Genomic DNA, 14,237 nt, shown 5'->3' with positions numbered 1-14,237 from the left:
GCAAGAGCCTCGCATGTCCTGAGGCTCACAGACCTCCCCAGGCTGCAGGGACTTTGTGGCCTTCCTGTCTGCATAGAAACAGGACGTGGAAGGCAGATATTGCTTCCATTGCCTCAGTGTCATCAACCTGCAGCCTCCTGTGAACTCCCTTTCTTTGAAAGAGAACTATAGTGATACCTGCAGGTCATGGCAAACAGCATGGGAAGCATTGCTGGCAAAAGAAGGGCATTGTTACAAGGTGTGAAAAGCTGGGCGTGTGCCAAGAGCTGCTGCTGTTCCCATAGTACCAGTGTCTTTTTGTTTAAGGAAACTGGATTTATTTGATGTAACTTGTTCCTGGCAAGTATATGTTGGATACCTTTTATCTTGTCATTTTGATTATTTGTCAAAATATTTTTGCAGAGTTGAGATTCAGGGTGTATTTGGTTTTGGTGTGGGTTTTTGTGTGTGTGTGTTGTTTTGTTGTTTGGTTTTTTTTTAAGGATTACAGTTTTTTTCCATTTTCCAGTTTTTCAGCAATTTGTTTGTTTTTCATAAAGTCTCAAAACAACTGCTAAGAGAGCTGATGTTTTATCAAACCGTTTAGTACTGCATAGGAAGTTCGGTGGACTTGACAAGTTACTTCTCCAGTGGTTAGCAGGGGCAGATGAACTAACATAAGAGCCAGAAGGGGAGGTTCCACTTTTCTTCCCTGTTCCACTTCTGGTTGCATACACCCCTGGGTGTCTCTGGTCCTGATGCTTACTGGATGTCTGTAAACTGGTGAGGCTGCTAATGGTGAGCAGTGGGAGACAGGGACTCCCTGCTTTCCGCTGAGGTGACCATAGGTGGCTTTAGATGCTGGCAGTGCAGTGATCTGCCTTCTCTGTTTGAGGCAGAGATCTCACCTTCTCGTCACTAATATTCACCATTTGTTCCTGGAGATGGTTGGTCTTTTAAGTCACTTGTTGATGGAATGGTGGGGCTTTTTCTTCTTGTTGCTCTTAGTGTCTCCTGCTGATTGCATCTCACTTCAACCTGTCTGATCTTGTTCTGAAAAAGTGGTTCAGGAAGGTCCGTGGCTCAAAAACTTTCAGTGATGCCTCTTTTCTCTTGGAAATGAAGGCAAACTTAGTGGCACTGCTTAAGGCATGTGGGTGCATGGCATCACATCTCTGTCACAGGGATCCTCCTGCTCGCTGGTACTCTGCTTTAGAAAAAATGACTTGAAACATTCTGTTTGCTGGGATTACTGAATGATATACTGACAAGTAATAGGTTGACTTTTTTTGGCGCAAGATCAACATCTGTCTGAGGGTCAACAAGCAGTGACTTTTCTGGACTTTGGCAGATTTCTGTGTGTTCTTACATCATATTTGTGAACATGGTTAAACACCTGCTTTATTGTTAGGAGAGCTCTTCCAAAACGACGGGAATCTCTGGCCTAGAAAACTTCAGCCAGCTCCCTTGGGCAGAGTTGTTTGAATGTGGTTTTACTGTGTACATTAGGACTGTAGTCATTTTGTAGGCTCTGGGGATGGTCTTGGAGTGAGGGAAACTTCCAATTTCCTTTCTGGTGAAAGTGGCAGTTTATGCTTAAGAGGTCAATGAATTACAGATTGTAGTGCAGGGGTAGTGCAGTATTGGGCATCGTTCCGCAGAAGTATGGGCTGCTAAGGTTGGACTGGACTGGGAGGGCTCTGAAGAGTTTTGAAACTGAATGTCAAGTGGAGTCAGACACACTCAGTCCACGTTTGCACAGTGGTCAGTGCTGTGTGAGGGAGAAGCTTTTCGCAGTGATGCAAAGTGCAGTAAAGGTAGATGTGAAGGCTCTGGCTCTGGTGGGACGATGGACCCTGTTTCAGTTGATGAGTGACGTGATACATTATTGGGACCAGACAGGAGAAGCTGGAGCAAAGCCGAAGGTGATACGTAGCAGGCGGGTTTCATCGAGCCCAGCACTGATACTTGGCAGCCAGTTTGTTGATATTTGGCTGTTCAAGTCTTTGACAGGATTGTGTGGCAGTCCCCCCAGGCACTGGATCAGTCTCTCTTAAGTACGCAGTCCTGTCTGATGATGGTTTTGATACAGTTTTACAAAACTGTGAATTAAAAAAAAAATCGTGTCAGTTTTTATCTTGGAACTTTTGATCCCTACAGACTGCCACTGGAGAAGCAGGATCCAATGGTGTAAGCTGTAATTTAAGTCTAATACACACACATTAATTGTTAGAGGTAGTGCTGCAGGTTGCGTGCACAATGACAGTGCCATGGGACTTGTATTATTGAATTAATATTATTAATAATTTCACTTAATGCAGAGTTAGAGCCTATTATTAATGTACTGCGATAAATTTTTAGAGTGTATTTACAGTGAATCCATCTGCCCCAGTGGTGTTGTCAGAGGTAGGATGGTTGAACGCTGTCTCTTGGGAGAGGTGGCAGTTTGCAGCTGAAAGTGGTGCTGAACTGCAGATCAGCACTTCTCGGATGGATCTGAGGCTCCGTGTGCAGCCAAACAGATGAAATGTGGGGAGTGGTTTAGCTAATTCATTGCATTGGAATACAGAAAGAGTGGTCTTGGGCAAGTCTGAGATACAGAAAAAATGAGCTACTTCCCAGCTGTTTGGTGACTGTTCAGATCCTGGGAGAGAAAATACTATAGCCTGCTTTAAAGTTGGGTTTTTTTTTTTTTTTTTGGGTAGTATTTTTCCTTTGCTTCCAGGTTTTTGTTTTAAGATGTTCTCAAAGCACACTGGGAAACTCAGTAGTAGAAATTTTAAGTTAGTGCTCTGATAGAGCCATGAGTTAAGAGGATAAAGTTAAGAAAGTTCTACTTGTCTAATAAGAACAGAAGATATTTTAAGAAGCCTTCACTGCCGTTAATACAGTAACTTGTTGATTGAATTATTAGGAGTGTTGTAGTTAGTATTTCACCTCTTCAAGGTTTTATGAGGTACAATTAATGTTTCATATTAAGAATTCTTGCTGTTGTGTGCAATTTGCTCAGACCTGCCAAATACAGTTTCTGCTACATTCTCTCGGGGATTACTTCCTTCTGCTTTTACTAGGGCCAGAAACTTTGTGGAAGTGTGGAAAATGAGTATTGCAATCTGTAATAAAGACATGAGCTTTGCTGTAGAGTTGGGAACTTACTATTTGGACAGTATGGAGGAATATTCAGGCTCTACATCTAGGGTTGAGTTCGGTTTGGAGAAAAAGTAACAATTCCTGCAGCACCGGTCTGGCATTTTTACAGCTTATTGCACAGTTATATGAAGAAAAACAAGAAGGAAAAAGCTTAGCCTGTTAAATATTTTAAGGCTCTAAGTTTGTTGAGCTATTTAAAAATGGGCAACTGAAATTATGTTGGAACTTCAGTCTAAGTGATTTATCTCCAAATCTGGGATTTGATTGAAAATTATCTTAATTGTTAAGAATCTTATATTGATATTCTGGGGGAGCTGTGTTATAAAAGCGTCAAGAAGCATTTTTGTTCTTGTTTTGCAAAGATATATTAAAGTTCCTATGCCTCTATGGTTATTTTTTAAACTAAAACTTATTTTTGTCATCCCTTCAAGCCATTTAAAATAAAATGAAACTCCTTTGGTTCCGCTCATGCTGGGAAGTCAGAGACAAGCAGCTTTAACTACTGTCTTGCAGCTGTTGTATGGGGAAAATTTTTAGCATAAAGAAAAAATGTTTCGGCAGAGATGTGCTAATCTGAAATTTCATTGATCATTTTCAATTTCCGATGCTCAGGTGCACACTTCGGTGTTTCCGTAGTGCGTTATGTACCAAGGGCTTCACTTTTCTTTCTGTGTGTGCATTTTTGTTTCAGCCTTTAATCTGGACAACGAGCAGCCAGATTATGATATGGACTCTGAGGATGAAACCTTACTGAACAGACTAAATCGGAAGATGGAAATCAAACCGCTGCAGTTTGAAATAATGGTTGACAGACTCGAAAAAGCCAGTTCTAGCCAGGTATTGTACTGTGTGGAGAAATGACTGAGTGGTTTTGATTTCTGAGCTTTATGGTGGCATGGTTCTGGGTGGCTTTTTTGGTCTGTTTTTCAACTTGTTTTATTTCCTGCTAGCAGGATTAAGTGTGTTTGTGCGGGTCTGCAGTTACACAGAAATCACATTGCTGTCTCTTGTTGTCACTGTTGGTAACTTAGAAAAAACAGGTGAGGGGGAAACTGGTGAAGGGGTGGCTGGGGGGGAGTTGTTTTTTAATTTTGATTCCTAAGCAGTGTGTTAGAGAATGGCTCACAACGTCGTTTTACCTGTGTTGGTATGGAAGAAGCTTGTGGCGATTGGCAGGTGTATAAATTTGGCTATAAACATGTATGAGAATCCAGATTCTTTGTTGTAGTTGGTACTCGCGGATGTTGACTTCAGTTGAGGTTTGCAGGTTAGAAACCTAGAAGCATAGACAGCAAAGCCAGGTATTTGTTATCATTGGATCCTTGTAGTAGAAAATGCACAGGTGCAAAAAGAAAGTTAAACCCCAGCTGAGACTCGCAGGCTGGATTCCTTGCTCGAGAAGGAAGCACGGGTGTGTATTATTTAGTCAGTTATTTTAGCAGAAGACACCGGTACCCTCATAGTCAGTTCCTGAGGTGTTCCAGGAGGTCACTGTCTGGAGAGGAGCCTAAAGCCAAAGACATTAATGAAAATTACATCTGAAGGATCAGTTTCTGAAAGGCAACTTTGAAATTGGTAGAGTTATTTCTCAGTGAGGTGGATGTTTTGTGGGAGTGAAAAATCTGTTGGGGGATCCGTAGCCCTGCCTTAGGTCCTTCTCCTGATTTAGTTCAATGCTATGTGTTAAGAGGCTATAATATTGTATTATCTACATTTTAGAGCAACTTTAACAAAGATTAGGTAAAGATTTCTTACGATGTTAAGAAGACAGGATGTGAAGAAAAAACTTGTGGAGTACATTGGATGATACTTCTTCATGTGTGGTGTTCAGAGCTCTTGGAGCTTTTCTGTAGATGCCTCTGTGTTGGCTTTCAGTTAAAGCAGTTCTGGTTGTCACTATTCTAGAGTAAATTGCATCCTTCTTATGCTGGTTTCATCTTTCATTGCTTGAGTAATGAAGTTAAATTGAAGAACCAAAAGATTGTTTTTTCTCCTAAAATAAGAATTCTGATGTTTCTCTGTAGTCAGCTGCCCCTTTCTGTTTCCCTTAAATGTAAATGACCCTGAGGCATTACAGAGAGGTGAAGGGTATTTCGAACCAGGAAGTGCTTATTTAAGGAAGTCCATGACGGCAAAAGTCTTAGGTGTTATGAAGCATTGTAATTGATTCCTGTAACAGGCTCCCTATTGAAAGTAAGGTGTGTAAGGAGAAATCCCTTTTTTGTAGGTGAAGTTTCTGTGGAACTTCCTGTGTAGGATTTTCTGCCCAACTTCAGGGATGTCTGTGTTCAAGCTGCTCGTCCTTGCTTTGGGGCTACAGAAAACATTGAGCTGATGTTGAGTAGCTCTGTGTTAGGAACATTAAGGTAGAAACCACTCTTTCAGGTTACTGGAGCCTGAGAAACAAGAAGTTTGGCTGCCTGGCAGATTCCTTCCCCACATGGGGTTATAATGCTCTCAGATCCCACTTGGGGCTACTACACAGTTCACATCACCTCTGAAGTACAAAAGGATGCTGGTGGGAATGTTTTCCACGCCAAGGAAAGGGTTCCCAAACCTTCCTTGTGGGCATTTGGATAAGCTGATTTAAGCAAGGAATAACGGTACTGTGCATCTGTTTTACTGGTGGTACTTGCAAAAACAAGCAAGCAGGGTCAACATTTAACTTGAACTGTGTAGTCCAGGCAGAGTAGTTTTTTTTTTTTTTAATAAAAATGTTCTGGAAAAAAGGTAACAAAGGACAAATGGGACTGAAATTAGTTTTAAGCAATATCACAGTGATAATATAATGTTTAAGTTGTGTATTAGCTAGACATGCAGTCCTATCAACTTCAGCCTACAGGTAGGATATGCCGGTGAGTATGCGAGTTGGATTGACCGGGCTGATGTCCATTCCAGGTAGAACAGATGCAAAATTATTGTTCTAATGCTGCGTGAGGTCAGAAGCACAGACAGATTAGTCACCTCCTTTTTTTTTTTTTTTTTGCTTTCTTTTAAAAGCAATTCAGTGCTTTTCTAATTCTACGGTAGATTGCAAGTATTTTGTTCTGCTCTGGCTGGAATTGACACTTAGATACTCGCAGTGGTTACATGTAGGTTATCCTTGTTTTTCTGAAATGTATTGTTTCTTATCCTAACATAGGGCCAGAATTTAACATAGTTTGACATTGCAAAACTGCAAATTTAAGTTGTTCAGTTGATAATTTTCAAATTACAGGGAAGGTGAAGTTCTGTCTGACTTCTGTTTTCAGTAATACTAGAGATACTTTTCTTTTTATGTGACGAATGTGTTTAAGATAATATGAGCATGTTAAAGTAATGTATTAGTTGGTCAGTGATGGTTTTTGCATTTATTTAGTCTGACTTCCATATAAGAAACTTACCATATAAAGGAAAAACAAGTTAAAATAGTCAAAGCGATTCCCAAATCATACTCTGCAGCCTGTCTGAGTTAGTTATATCCTTCGCTTGTAATTGTTTCAAACAGCGGTTTTAGATTTCATGCAAAATTGATGAAGTTGTAGACTATTGTGTGAAAGTTTCTGAGAGATGATGATGCTGGGTCAGAAAATTTGGGAACTAAATGTTTAAATTGGGAAGACCAAGCGGTGCTTTAAGTACTTCCATTTAAATCAAGATTTTTTTCCTCCTTTTACTCTCTCGTGCTAGAAAAGAATGAAGTTTATTTAGAAAGCGTAAAAATGGTGTAAATGCAGGGTGACCTTCTCCCTGCACCACCCCCAATCTCAGTTGCATCTTTTGAATGTTCTCTTGTAGCTTGTAACACTTCAGGAAGCTAAGTTGCTGCTAAATGAGGATGACTACCTTATCAAGGCTGTATATGACTACTGGGTAAGGAAACGCAAGAATTGCAGAGGGCCGTCTCTCATCCCCCAAATCAAACAAGAAAAGAGGGATGGCTCCACCAACAACGACCCGTACGTTGCCTTCCGGAGGAGAACTGAGAAGATGCAAACAAGAAAGGTAGCTGGTTAAACTTGACTGGTTTGAGTTTGTCATTTGAAATCCTGCAGTGATAGGAATCATTTTGCTTCCAATCCAGCATCTTGCAGGATCTGCCCTGTGGTCATCACTGGGCTGGTTGGCTCTTTTCATAGTTGCAATACTGGATGGCCCAGCCAAGTCTCAAACCTGTTGGACAGTGTAGTTAGTGTGTAATCTGCTGGTTCTCTATAGACAATGTACAGTCCATTTCTTAGAAAACTGAAACTCAAAGGGCGATTTGTAAGTATTGCCATATAAACAAGCAGCTGTGGGACTTCCTCAGTTGCCAACTTTCCCTTCCGTGAAAAAGGGGAAAACGATCTTCCATTTGCTGTGGAGTAAGTAGTTCAGGTTTTGTATCTGTAGCATGAATTGATTTGAGCTGGGAAATCTCTAATTCCTTGGCATTTTACATCGACTGCACATACATACACAGCAGAATCAAGGTGGAAAGAGTGTTGTAGGAGCCAAGTCTTGAATTCCTTGTGCTGACAAAGTTGCACTGGGTTGATGGGGAATCCGAGCAGAGAAAGATGAGTGGACATGACTGAAAAGTGGTGTTTAGGATTAATCTTAAGTTGGGTTTTGTTGACTTTTTGTGGTTTGTCTAGCAACGAGGTTCTGCTTTAGGGAGTTTCTTCTGAGAGTACTCTTATGATTCTCACTTGCAGCAATATTAGTAACTTTTTTGTTATTTATGCCTCGTGGCTTTTCCTTTTGACTTAAAATTTGTTTAATCTTTCAATAGAACCGAAAGAATGATGAAGCGTCTTATGAGAAGATGTTGAAATTAAGAAGAGAGTTTAGCAGAGCCATAACGATTTTGGAGATGATTAAGAGAAGAGAGAAAACAAAACGCGAGCTATTGCATTTAACATTGGAGGTTGTTGAGAAAAGGTAAAATTGCGAATTATACCTATAAGAAGTCATTTATAGCACCAAGATTTTAATTTTCATCCAACAGGTTTGAGAACACTTGTGATTTATTTCTGTATGGATGCTGGCCTTTGCACGTGGGCATGGCTGAAGCCTTATATAGCACTGTAAACTTCAGAAGCTGAAATAAAAGGGTTTCATGCAAACTGTTTGCCTGTCCTGTCTTTCAAACATTTCCCAGTGGAAATGCGGTATCATATTTTTAATTGTGTGTTTTTAAGGTACCATTTGGGTGATTATGGAGGTGAAATCCTCAATGAAGTGAAGCTTAATAGACCTGAAAAAGAGATGAGCACAACTCCATCCACTCTTCATAATGGAAATCATCATAAAGTTCAAGAATGTAAAGTTAAGGTAAGTTTTCTTCTGCTGTGAGTCTCTTGTTATCAGTTTCATTGCTCCTTCGGATATACCCTGCGGATGTTTGCATTGGAAAAGTGGGTAAGTTTGCTTCCAGTTTGACGTTTATCTTTCCCACTCAAGTTTTAAAGTAATTGGCTGGCATTGCGGTTTGGTTCTTTATGCAGCAGAATTGTAAATCTTCATTTTCCTTCTCAGTTCTGCCTTTTTTGTTGTAAACTGATGTAAACATGAATGTGTTAAGTGGACATCAGGACCTCCATGAGATTGAGAAATATAGTGAATTCTTTTTCTTTCTCCCTTCAGAGGGAGACTAGAGCACTGTATTTGTGATAGCGTCCCTGAGTACAGGATTTTACTGAATTACAGCTAGAATGCCAAAGGATTCTAGTAACATTTCCAGGCACAAGAATGCAAATGTTAGATCTTGGTGACAGCTGGAAGTTGTTGCAAGCAACTAATGTTTAAAAAAACACGTACTGGAATTTGTAGTAGTTTGTTATTACTGAGGCCTGTGCACATCTCAGTAATCTTGAGTGGGCATTTTTGCATCTGCCGCTGCTTGGCCCTTGGTATTAGGTAAGTGGCAAACATAAGAAGCTGGAAGAAAGAGTGACTGAATTTGGGAGCCTTTAGTTTCTGCAAAGGAGCAGAAGGCTGCTCTGAGAGAATGGGTGCAGAGGGATGCAAGACTGGAGTCGCTCTGTGCCACACTTTGTCTTCCTAAAACTAGCGAAGTAGCTTAATGCTACTTGGACAAAGTCTTCCTTTACATATTTAAAATCTGTACAGAAACGAAACAGACCTAGTTTCATTTTTATAATTGACCTTCTGGAGAAGCAGTAATATAAGAATAATCCATAGCTAAAAGTGTTAAATGATTTTGTTTTTTCTTGTCTCATGGAGAAATGTATTCCACTCAAAAGCAGTAAGAAAAATACATCAAAGGGAGCTCTGTATGTTCTATCACTGTTCAGATCCAGTACCAAACCAGATCGTAGTGGTTTATATACTCGTTACAGTCTTCCTGTGCGGACAGTCTGTGTGCAGAACAGAATTGAAATACTTTTTCCTGAAGGATCCTAGTTAACCTGGTTACTGTGACTAGTTAACCGTGACTGACTGCATTTGTTGATTCTGGTGACGTGCGGTTCCAATAGAATTAAATAAAAGAGCAGTAGTACAGTCGTAAGCAGGTTATCATACACGCAGCAGTATTGACAAACCCATCCATCTTGGGTTAATGGTTTTCAAATGACTACTTAAGAACATTTTTTTTTTTTAATTTTTTTTTCAGTTAATACAGGCATTAATTGCAAAATTAACTGCTTCCAATCTTAGGATAATTGTATTATTAGAAATGGTTGTTCTGCTTATCTTGTTTCTGCTTCTTCATATCGAGTTTCCTTTAATTGTTACTTAACCGATAAGTGTCTGTGGTCCATCTTAGGAACTATCTTTGCTTTAAACCAGAAATATTAGATGGTCATGGTTTTAAAACAAACAAAAGCCCCAAACAAACCAAAGCACAGGTTTCCACTGCGAGCCATTTTAATGTCAGCATTATAGTTCAGCTCTCTGAGCTGAGTACAGCACAGGAAAAGGATGAGACTTGGTGTTGCATTGTTAATACGATGGAAAATAAAATGCACCCAACTTTGAATTAACACGTGGCTTTGAGAAATAACCTGAACCGGGGGTTATTGTAAAATGCTTGGAGGTAAGGCTGGGGAGTTGAGAACCTCTTGAAATTTGTATTTAGCACCCGCGACACCCAGTGGTCACTGGATTTAATACAAATCTCTTGCCTTGGTTCTGCTGCAGGAATTCTGTTCCGCGTTGGTTTTCATCTCCATTATGAAGCCAAGCTCTGCTGCTGGAGTTAGTTTCAGTCAGAGGGTTATTGATAAGTGCTAATTTGGGATGAACTTAAGCACTTTTTCAAAACTGCACCAGCTTTTACTTGTAATTGAGAATTTTGCAAGTGAAGTAATCTTCCTTTTAATTTAAAAGCTTTGAAGTTTAATAGCATTTGTGTTCCAGTGAAGGGTTTAATATTGATGGAGTTGCTTACTATAGAGGGTTCACGCTACCAAAATCTTAAATTGCAAAACTGAATAACATTACATCTTTTCAAAAACATAAACTATCTGAGAAACATGAAGCAAGTTATATAGCTTCTTTTGAACGTATCTGAGCAGCTCAGAAAATTGAAATTGCTTTCTGTAGGAAACTGAGATTTCCGAAAATAATTGGAATAGGATTTTCAGTTGCAATATACGGAGTGTACTGCAAAGCAAGGAACCTCTCCGGCAGTCATATGGCTTGCAGGCTTTCAGTTTGTTTTTTAAGAAGTACCTGTAAAGACAAACAGAGGTCAAGTTCTGGATTTTTAAAATGTTTCGAATACATTTTGCATTATGTATCTGAAATAGTCTACAGATGCTGCATGTTAAGAGGTTTTGGTAGATAACCAGTCACGTCTTTAAGACATGAGGAGAGGAAGGGTTAACTATTTTTTTTACATGTTTTGTCACAAACAGCATCCTCATCATTCATCTCTGAAGGAGGAGGTGTCAGATGTCGTACGTCAGAAGAAGAAGTATCTAAAGAAACCTAAAATAGAGTGTGTAGTCACTCCTCAACAGCCCTCTGAGCCCTTGCCTGCTATCAGCAAGAGCGACATCAAGCAGTACGACTTCCACAGCTCGGACGAGGAGGAGTTCCTGCAGGTACTGAACGCGCTCCTGCAACTCTCAGCCTACACAGGGGAGAAATTTCAGCTGCCTCTAATTGGGCCAGTCTGGCTTGAAATGGAGAATGACTGTCCAACAGTGGATATATATAAAAGATGCTTTCGTAAACTATGAATTTGTTTTCTTCTGAGCTGTGCTTCAGAGAACTTGGATTTAATATGTAAATGTGGCAGTTTGCTTCATATAAATATAAGCTTGTATAATAAATAAATAAAATTACGTTATATAAATGTGGCAGTTGGAAGAATGACTTTGTTTTCTGGTCTAGGTACCCTCACCAGTATCAGAGGCAGAAGAAGAAAATGATCCTGATGGACCTTGTGCTTTCAGGAGAAGAGCAGGATGCCAGTATTACGCTGTAAGACTATCTGCTGTTGGACTTGGCAGGGTGGTTTTTGTTACATTGTTTGGTTGTTGTTTTATTTTGGTTTGGGTTTTTTATTTAGATTGGTATAGCACTAATGTAATAATTCTTCTGTTCCCACTTTTCACCACCAAAGCTTTGGTGATTTGGTGAATCCGAAGACAATCATTTTCAGTCTTTGAGAATTACTCTCAATGTGCTGATTACCTGAAAGTCTTACAACACGTTGCCTGCTGACCAATTCAGCCACTCTTAGGAAGGGAGAGGTTTTTTGTCCCCCTCAGTTTTCATAGCGTGTCATTTCTTCCCAGCTTGTAGAGCTTATTAGAGTTCTGTGCTAGTTGTCCCAGTTCTCAGGCCTGCTGGGAGGTCCTGCTGGGCCATTGAGTAGAGTCTGCTATTTGAAGCAGAGGGGTTTCATCCACTGAGGGTTTTTTTCCATTTAGTTAAGTCAAACTTCTCTTTTGAAATCAGTGCAAACTGTAGATGCAATTGCAACTTTGTTTTTCAGTGTAAGAACGTGCAGAGGACAGAGACTGTTCATATATGTCCTGTCATAATCTCAGAACCACTGACAGTGACATGTTTTTACTGAGCGTGTGTTTATCGGTGGGGGCCTTTAGGCTGCAGAGGACCAAGAAAAGCAGCACTACACTGTAGTGTATCTAGTTTTTCTTGGCTTACTTCCTGTGGGAAGAATGACGTTACATGACCAAATAGTTGTGTAATTGTGTAGCCTTTAAAGCCACTTACAGTGAAGTCATTTGGGCACTGGGTCGGCTGTTTTGGAAATGCAGCCACCCCCCAGCATACTGCAGTTGTCCCTGGGCATCTCCCGCAGGTTGTGCTGCCGTTCCTGGCACAGGTCGCTGTGTGCTTGGCCAGGCCTTGCTGGCTCGTGTTCCTTTCCAGAACAGCACAGGCAACTCCAGCATTGTTTTTCTCTTCTTCTCCTTTTAGCAATTTATTAGGGGTTTATTTAAAAGACGTTTGTCTGACACCCATTTTTTTGTGTGGCCTCTTAACTTGTTCTTTCACTTTGGGTGAGTTTTTTTTACCTGTTGATTGCTAATTTAGTCACCATTTCTGCCTAGCTCCAGAGGATTAGCTGAAGCTTCTCTCTTGCTTAGAATTGATCCTACCTTTTTCTCCTCCTTAGCCTGTGAATTAACTCCTTTACCAAGAGAAACTGAGATGACTGAAAACTTGTATTTTCTTTTTTTTCTGTTACTTTTGCATTGCTGTTTAAAAGCAGTTTATCTAACAGCCTTAATGTTAGTCTTTTAGGGTTTTTTAACTACTTAAGCCATTTGAGTTTTGATTAACTCTTAACATGAATGGATTGAATCTATGGCACTACTATTGTTCTGGGTCTAGCCTGACCACAAAAAAGTACTTTTAACCAGTATTTATTAACCTGCCATACAAGACATTTCAGGGAGCACACAGCATTTCTACTTTTAAAGATCATGCAATTTTGAGATCACAACAATAAGGAAGATATTAATGAAGTAATAAAAATGCTCTAAGGTAAGCTGATACAGAAGATACACTGTCAGGGTCTGGTAATGGAATGTGTGTGTTGGAACAAAGGCCGTTCAGCTCGGCATCTGTTACCTTTGGCAGTGTGAGTTCCCTGAGTAAAACTAAACTGCGCATTTAGGATCCCCTTTTGAAATAATCTACTCGCTTAGACTGCACGCTCGCTGAGTGGGGATTTTGTCAGTTTGCTGTGTACTGGTGACTGAGTGGGATCTTTGAGAAGCGATCGAGCCTTCTTGGTATTTCCTTTGTCACAAGAAGTACTGAAAGTATTCTTCTGTAGTGTGATACTTAGCACTGAAATTGTGCATATAGTTTTAAGGTATTTCTATCAATTATTTTTCATAAACTCATTTCTGCAGCCAAAAGCTTTATCCTAGTAACCCTTACTAGTGGGATTAGACAAATGTCCTAAGGATAGGCCCTGGGCTCGCTGCAGAACGTAGTCCAGGTGCAGCCTTCCCGCAGGACGCCCTTTGGCTTCTAGGAGCCTGAGGCTCAGAGGCTGGCACAGACAGTAATTGCTCCCCGCAGTTTGTATCCTGGGATGAATCCCCGAAAGAGCCGTTGTCAGACAGGAGGTACTGGGCCAGGTGGACCTGTGTCTGAGTAGAACACTTTTATGCGCTTCTTGATTAGAATGAATTAATTCTGGCATGTTCAATGTTTTGGTTGTGGTGTTTCATTTTAAGACTAATCAAAGAGTATTTGCTGCTCTCTGAATTTATGTATTTTTTTTAATAGCGTTTTCCAGGTTCTGTCATGATCTGAGCATATTAATCAAGTGATGGTTCTGTGGACATTTTCTATGCTGTAGCCTGTGTATGATGATCACCTAGTAGTGACCTAAACAAAGTAGACACTCTAATTGAGTGCAAAATTGCCTTTTCTTTTTTCTTTACAGCCTCGTTTGGACCAAACTAATTCTTCCTATGAAAACTCAGAATTGGCAGAATTGGACAAACTGAGGTTCAGGCATTGCCTTACAACCCTTACAATTCCAAGGAGGTGTATAGGATTTGCAAGAAGACGAATTGGCAGGGGTGGAAGGTACAGTTGCATTATTTTTACTCCTCGTTCACCTTCAAAGGATAAAAGTTATTAGGAAGAGATAGATAAACTAACATCTTTTTTACATCTTCTTT

At 40.2% G+C, this 14,237-nt stretch overlaps 1 protein-coding gene across 1 annotated transcript in view; it reads left to right on the top strand.

The window, feature by feature from the left end:
* EPC2 (enhancer of polycomb homolog 2) overlaps window positions 1-14,237 on the top strand; it is a 46,899-nt gene that overhangs the window by 19,963 nt on the left and 12,699 nt on the right. The window contains exons 3-9 of the mRNA XM_065841352.2: window positions 3,821-3,966; window positions 6,907-7,113; window positions 7,883-8,031; window positions 8,292-8,424; window positions 10,974-11,162; window positions 11,455-11,544; window positions 13,997-14,142. Of these exons, the coding sequence (XP_065697424.1) occupies window positions 3,821-3,966; window positions 6,907-7,113; window positions 7,883-8,031; window positions 8,292-8,424; window positions 10,974-11,162; window positions 11,455-11,544; window positions 13,997-14,142 (1,060 nt within the window). The remainder of the gene's footprint in view (window positions 1-3,820; window positions 3,967-6,906; window positions 7,114-7,882; window positions 8,032-8,291; window positions 8,425-10,973; window positions 11,163-11,454; window positions 11,545-13,996; window positions 14,143-14,237) is intronic.

Source organism: Patagioenas fasciata, chromosome 7 (genome assembly GCF_037038585.1).
Source record: "Patagioenas fasciata isolate bPatFas1 chromosome 7, bPatFas1.hap1, whole genome shotgun sequence".
NCBI classification, from domain to species: Eukaryota; Metazoa; Chordata; class Aves; order Columbiformes; family Columbidae; genus Patagioenas; species Patagioenas fasciata.
The sequence above is the reverse complement of the archived record's forward strand: the minus strand, read 5'-3'. Positions and strand labels throughout refer to the sequence as shown.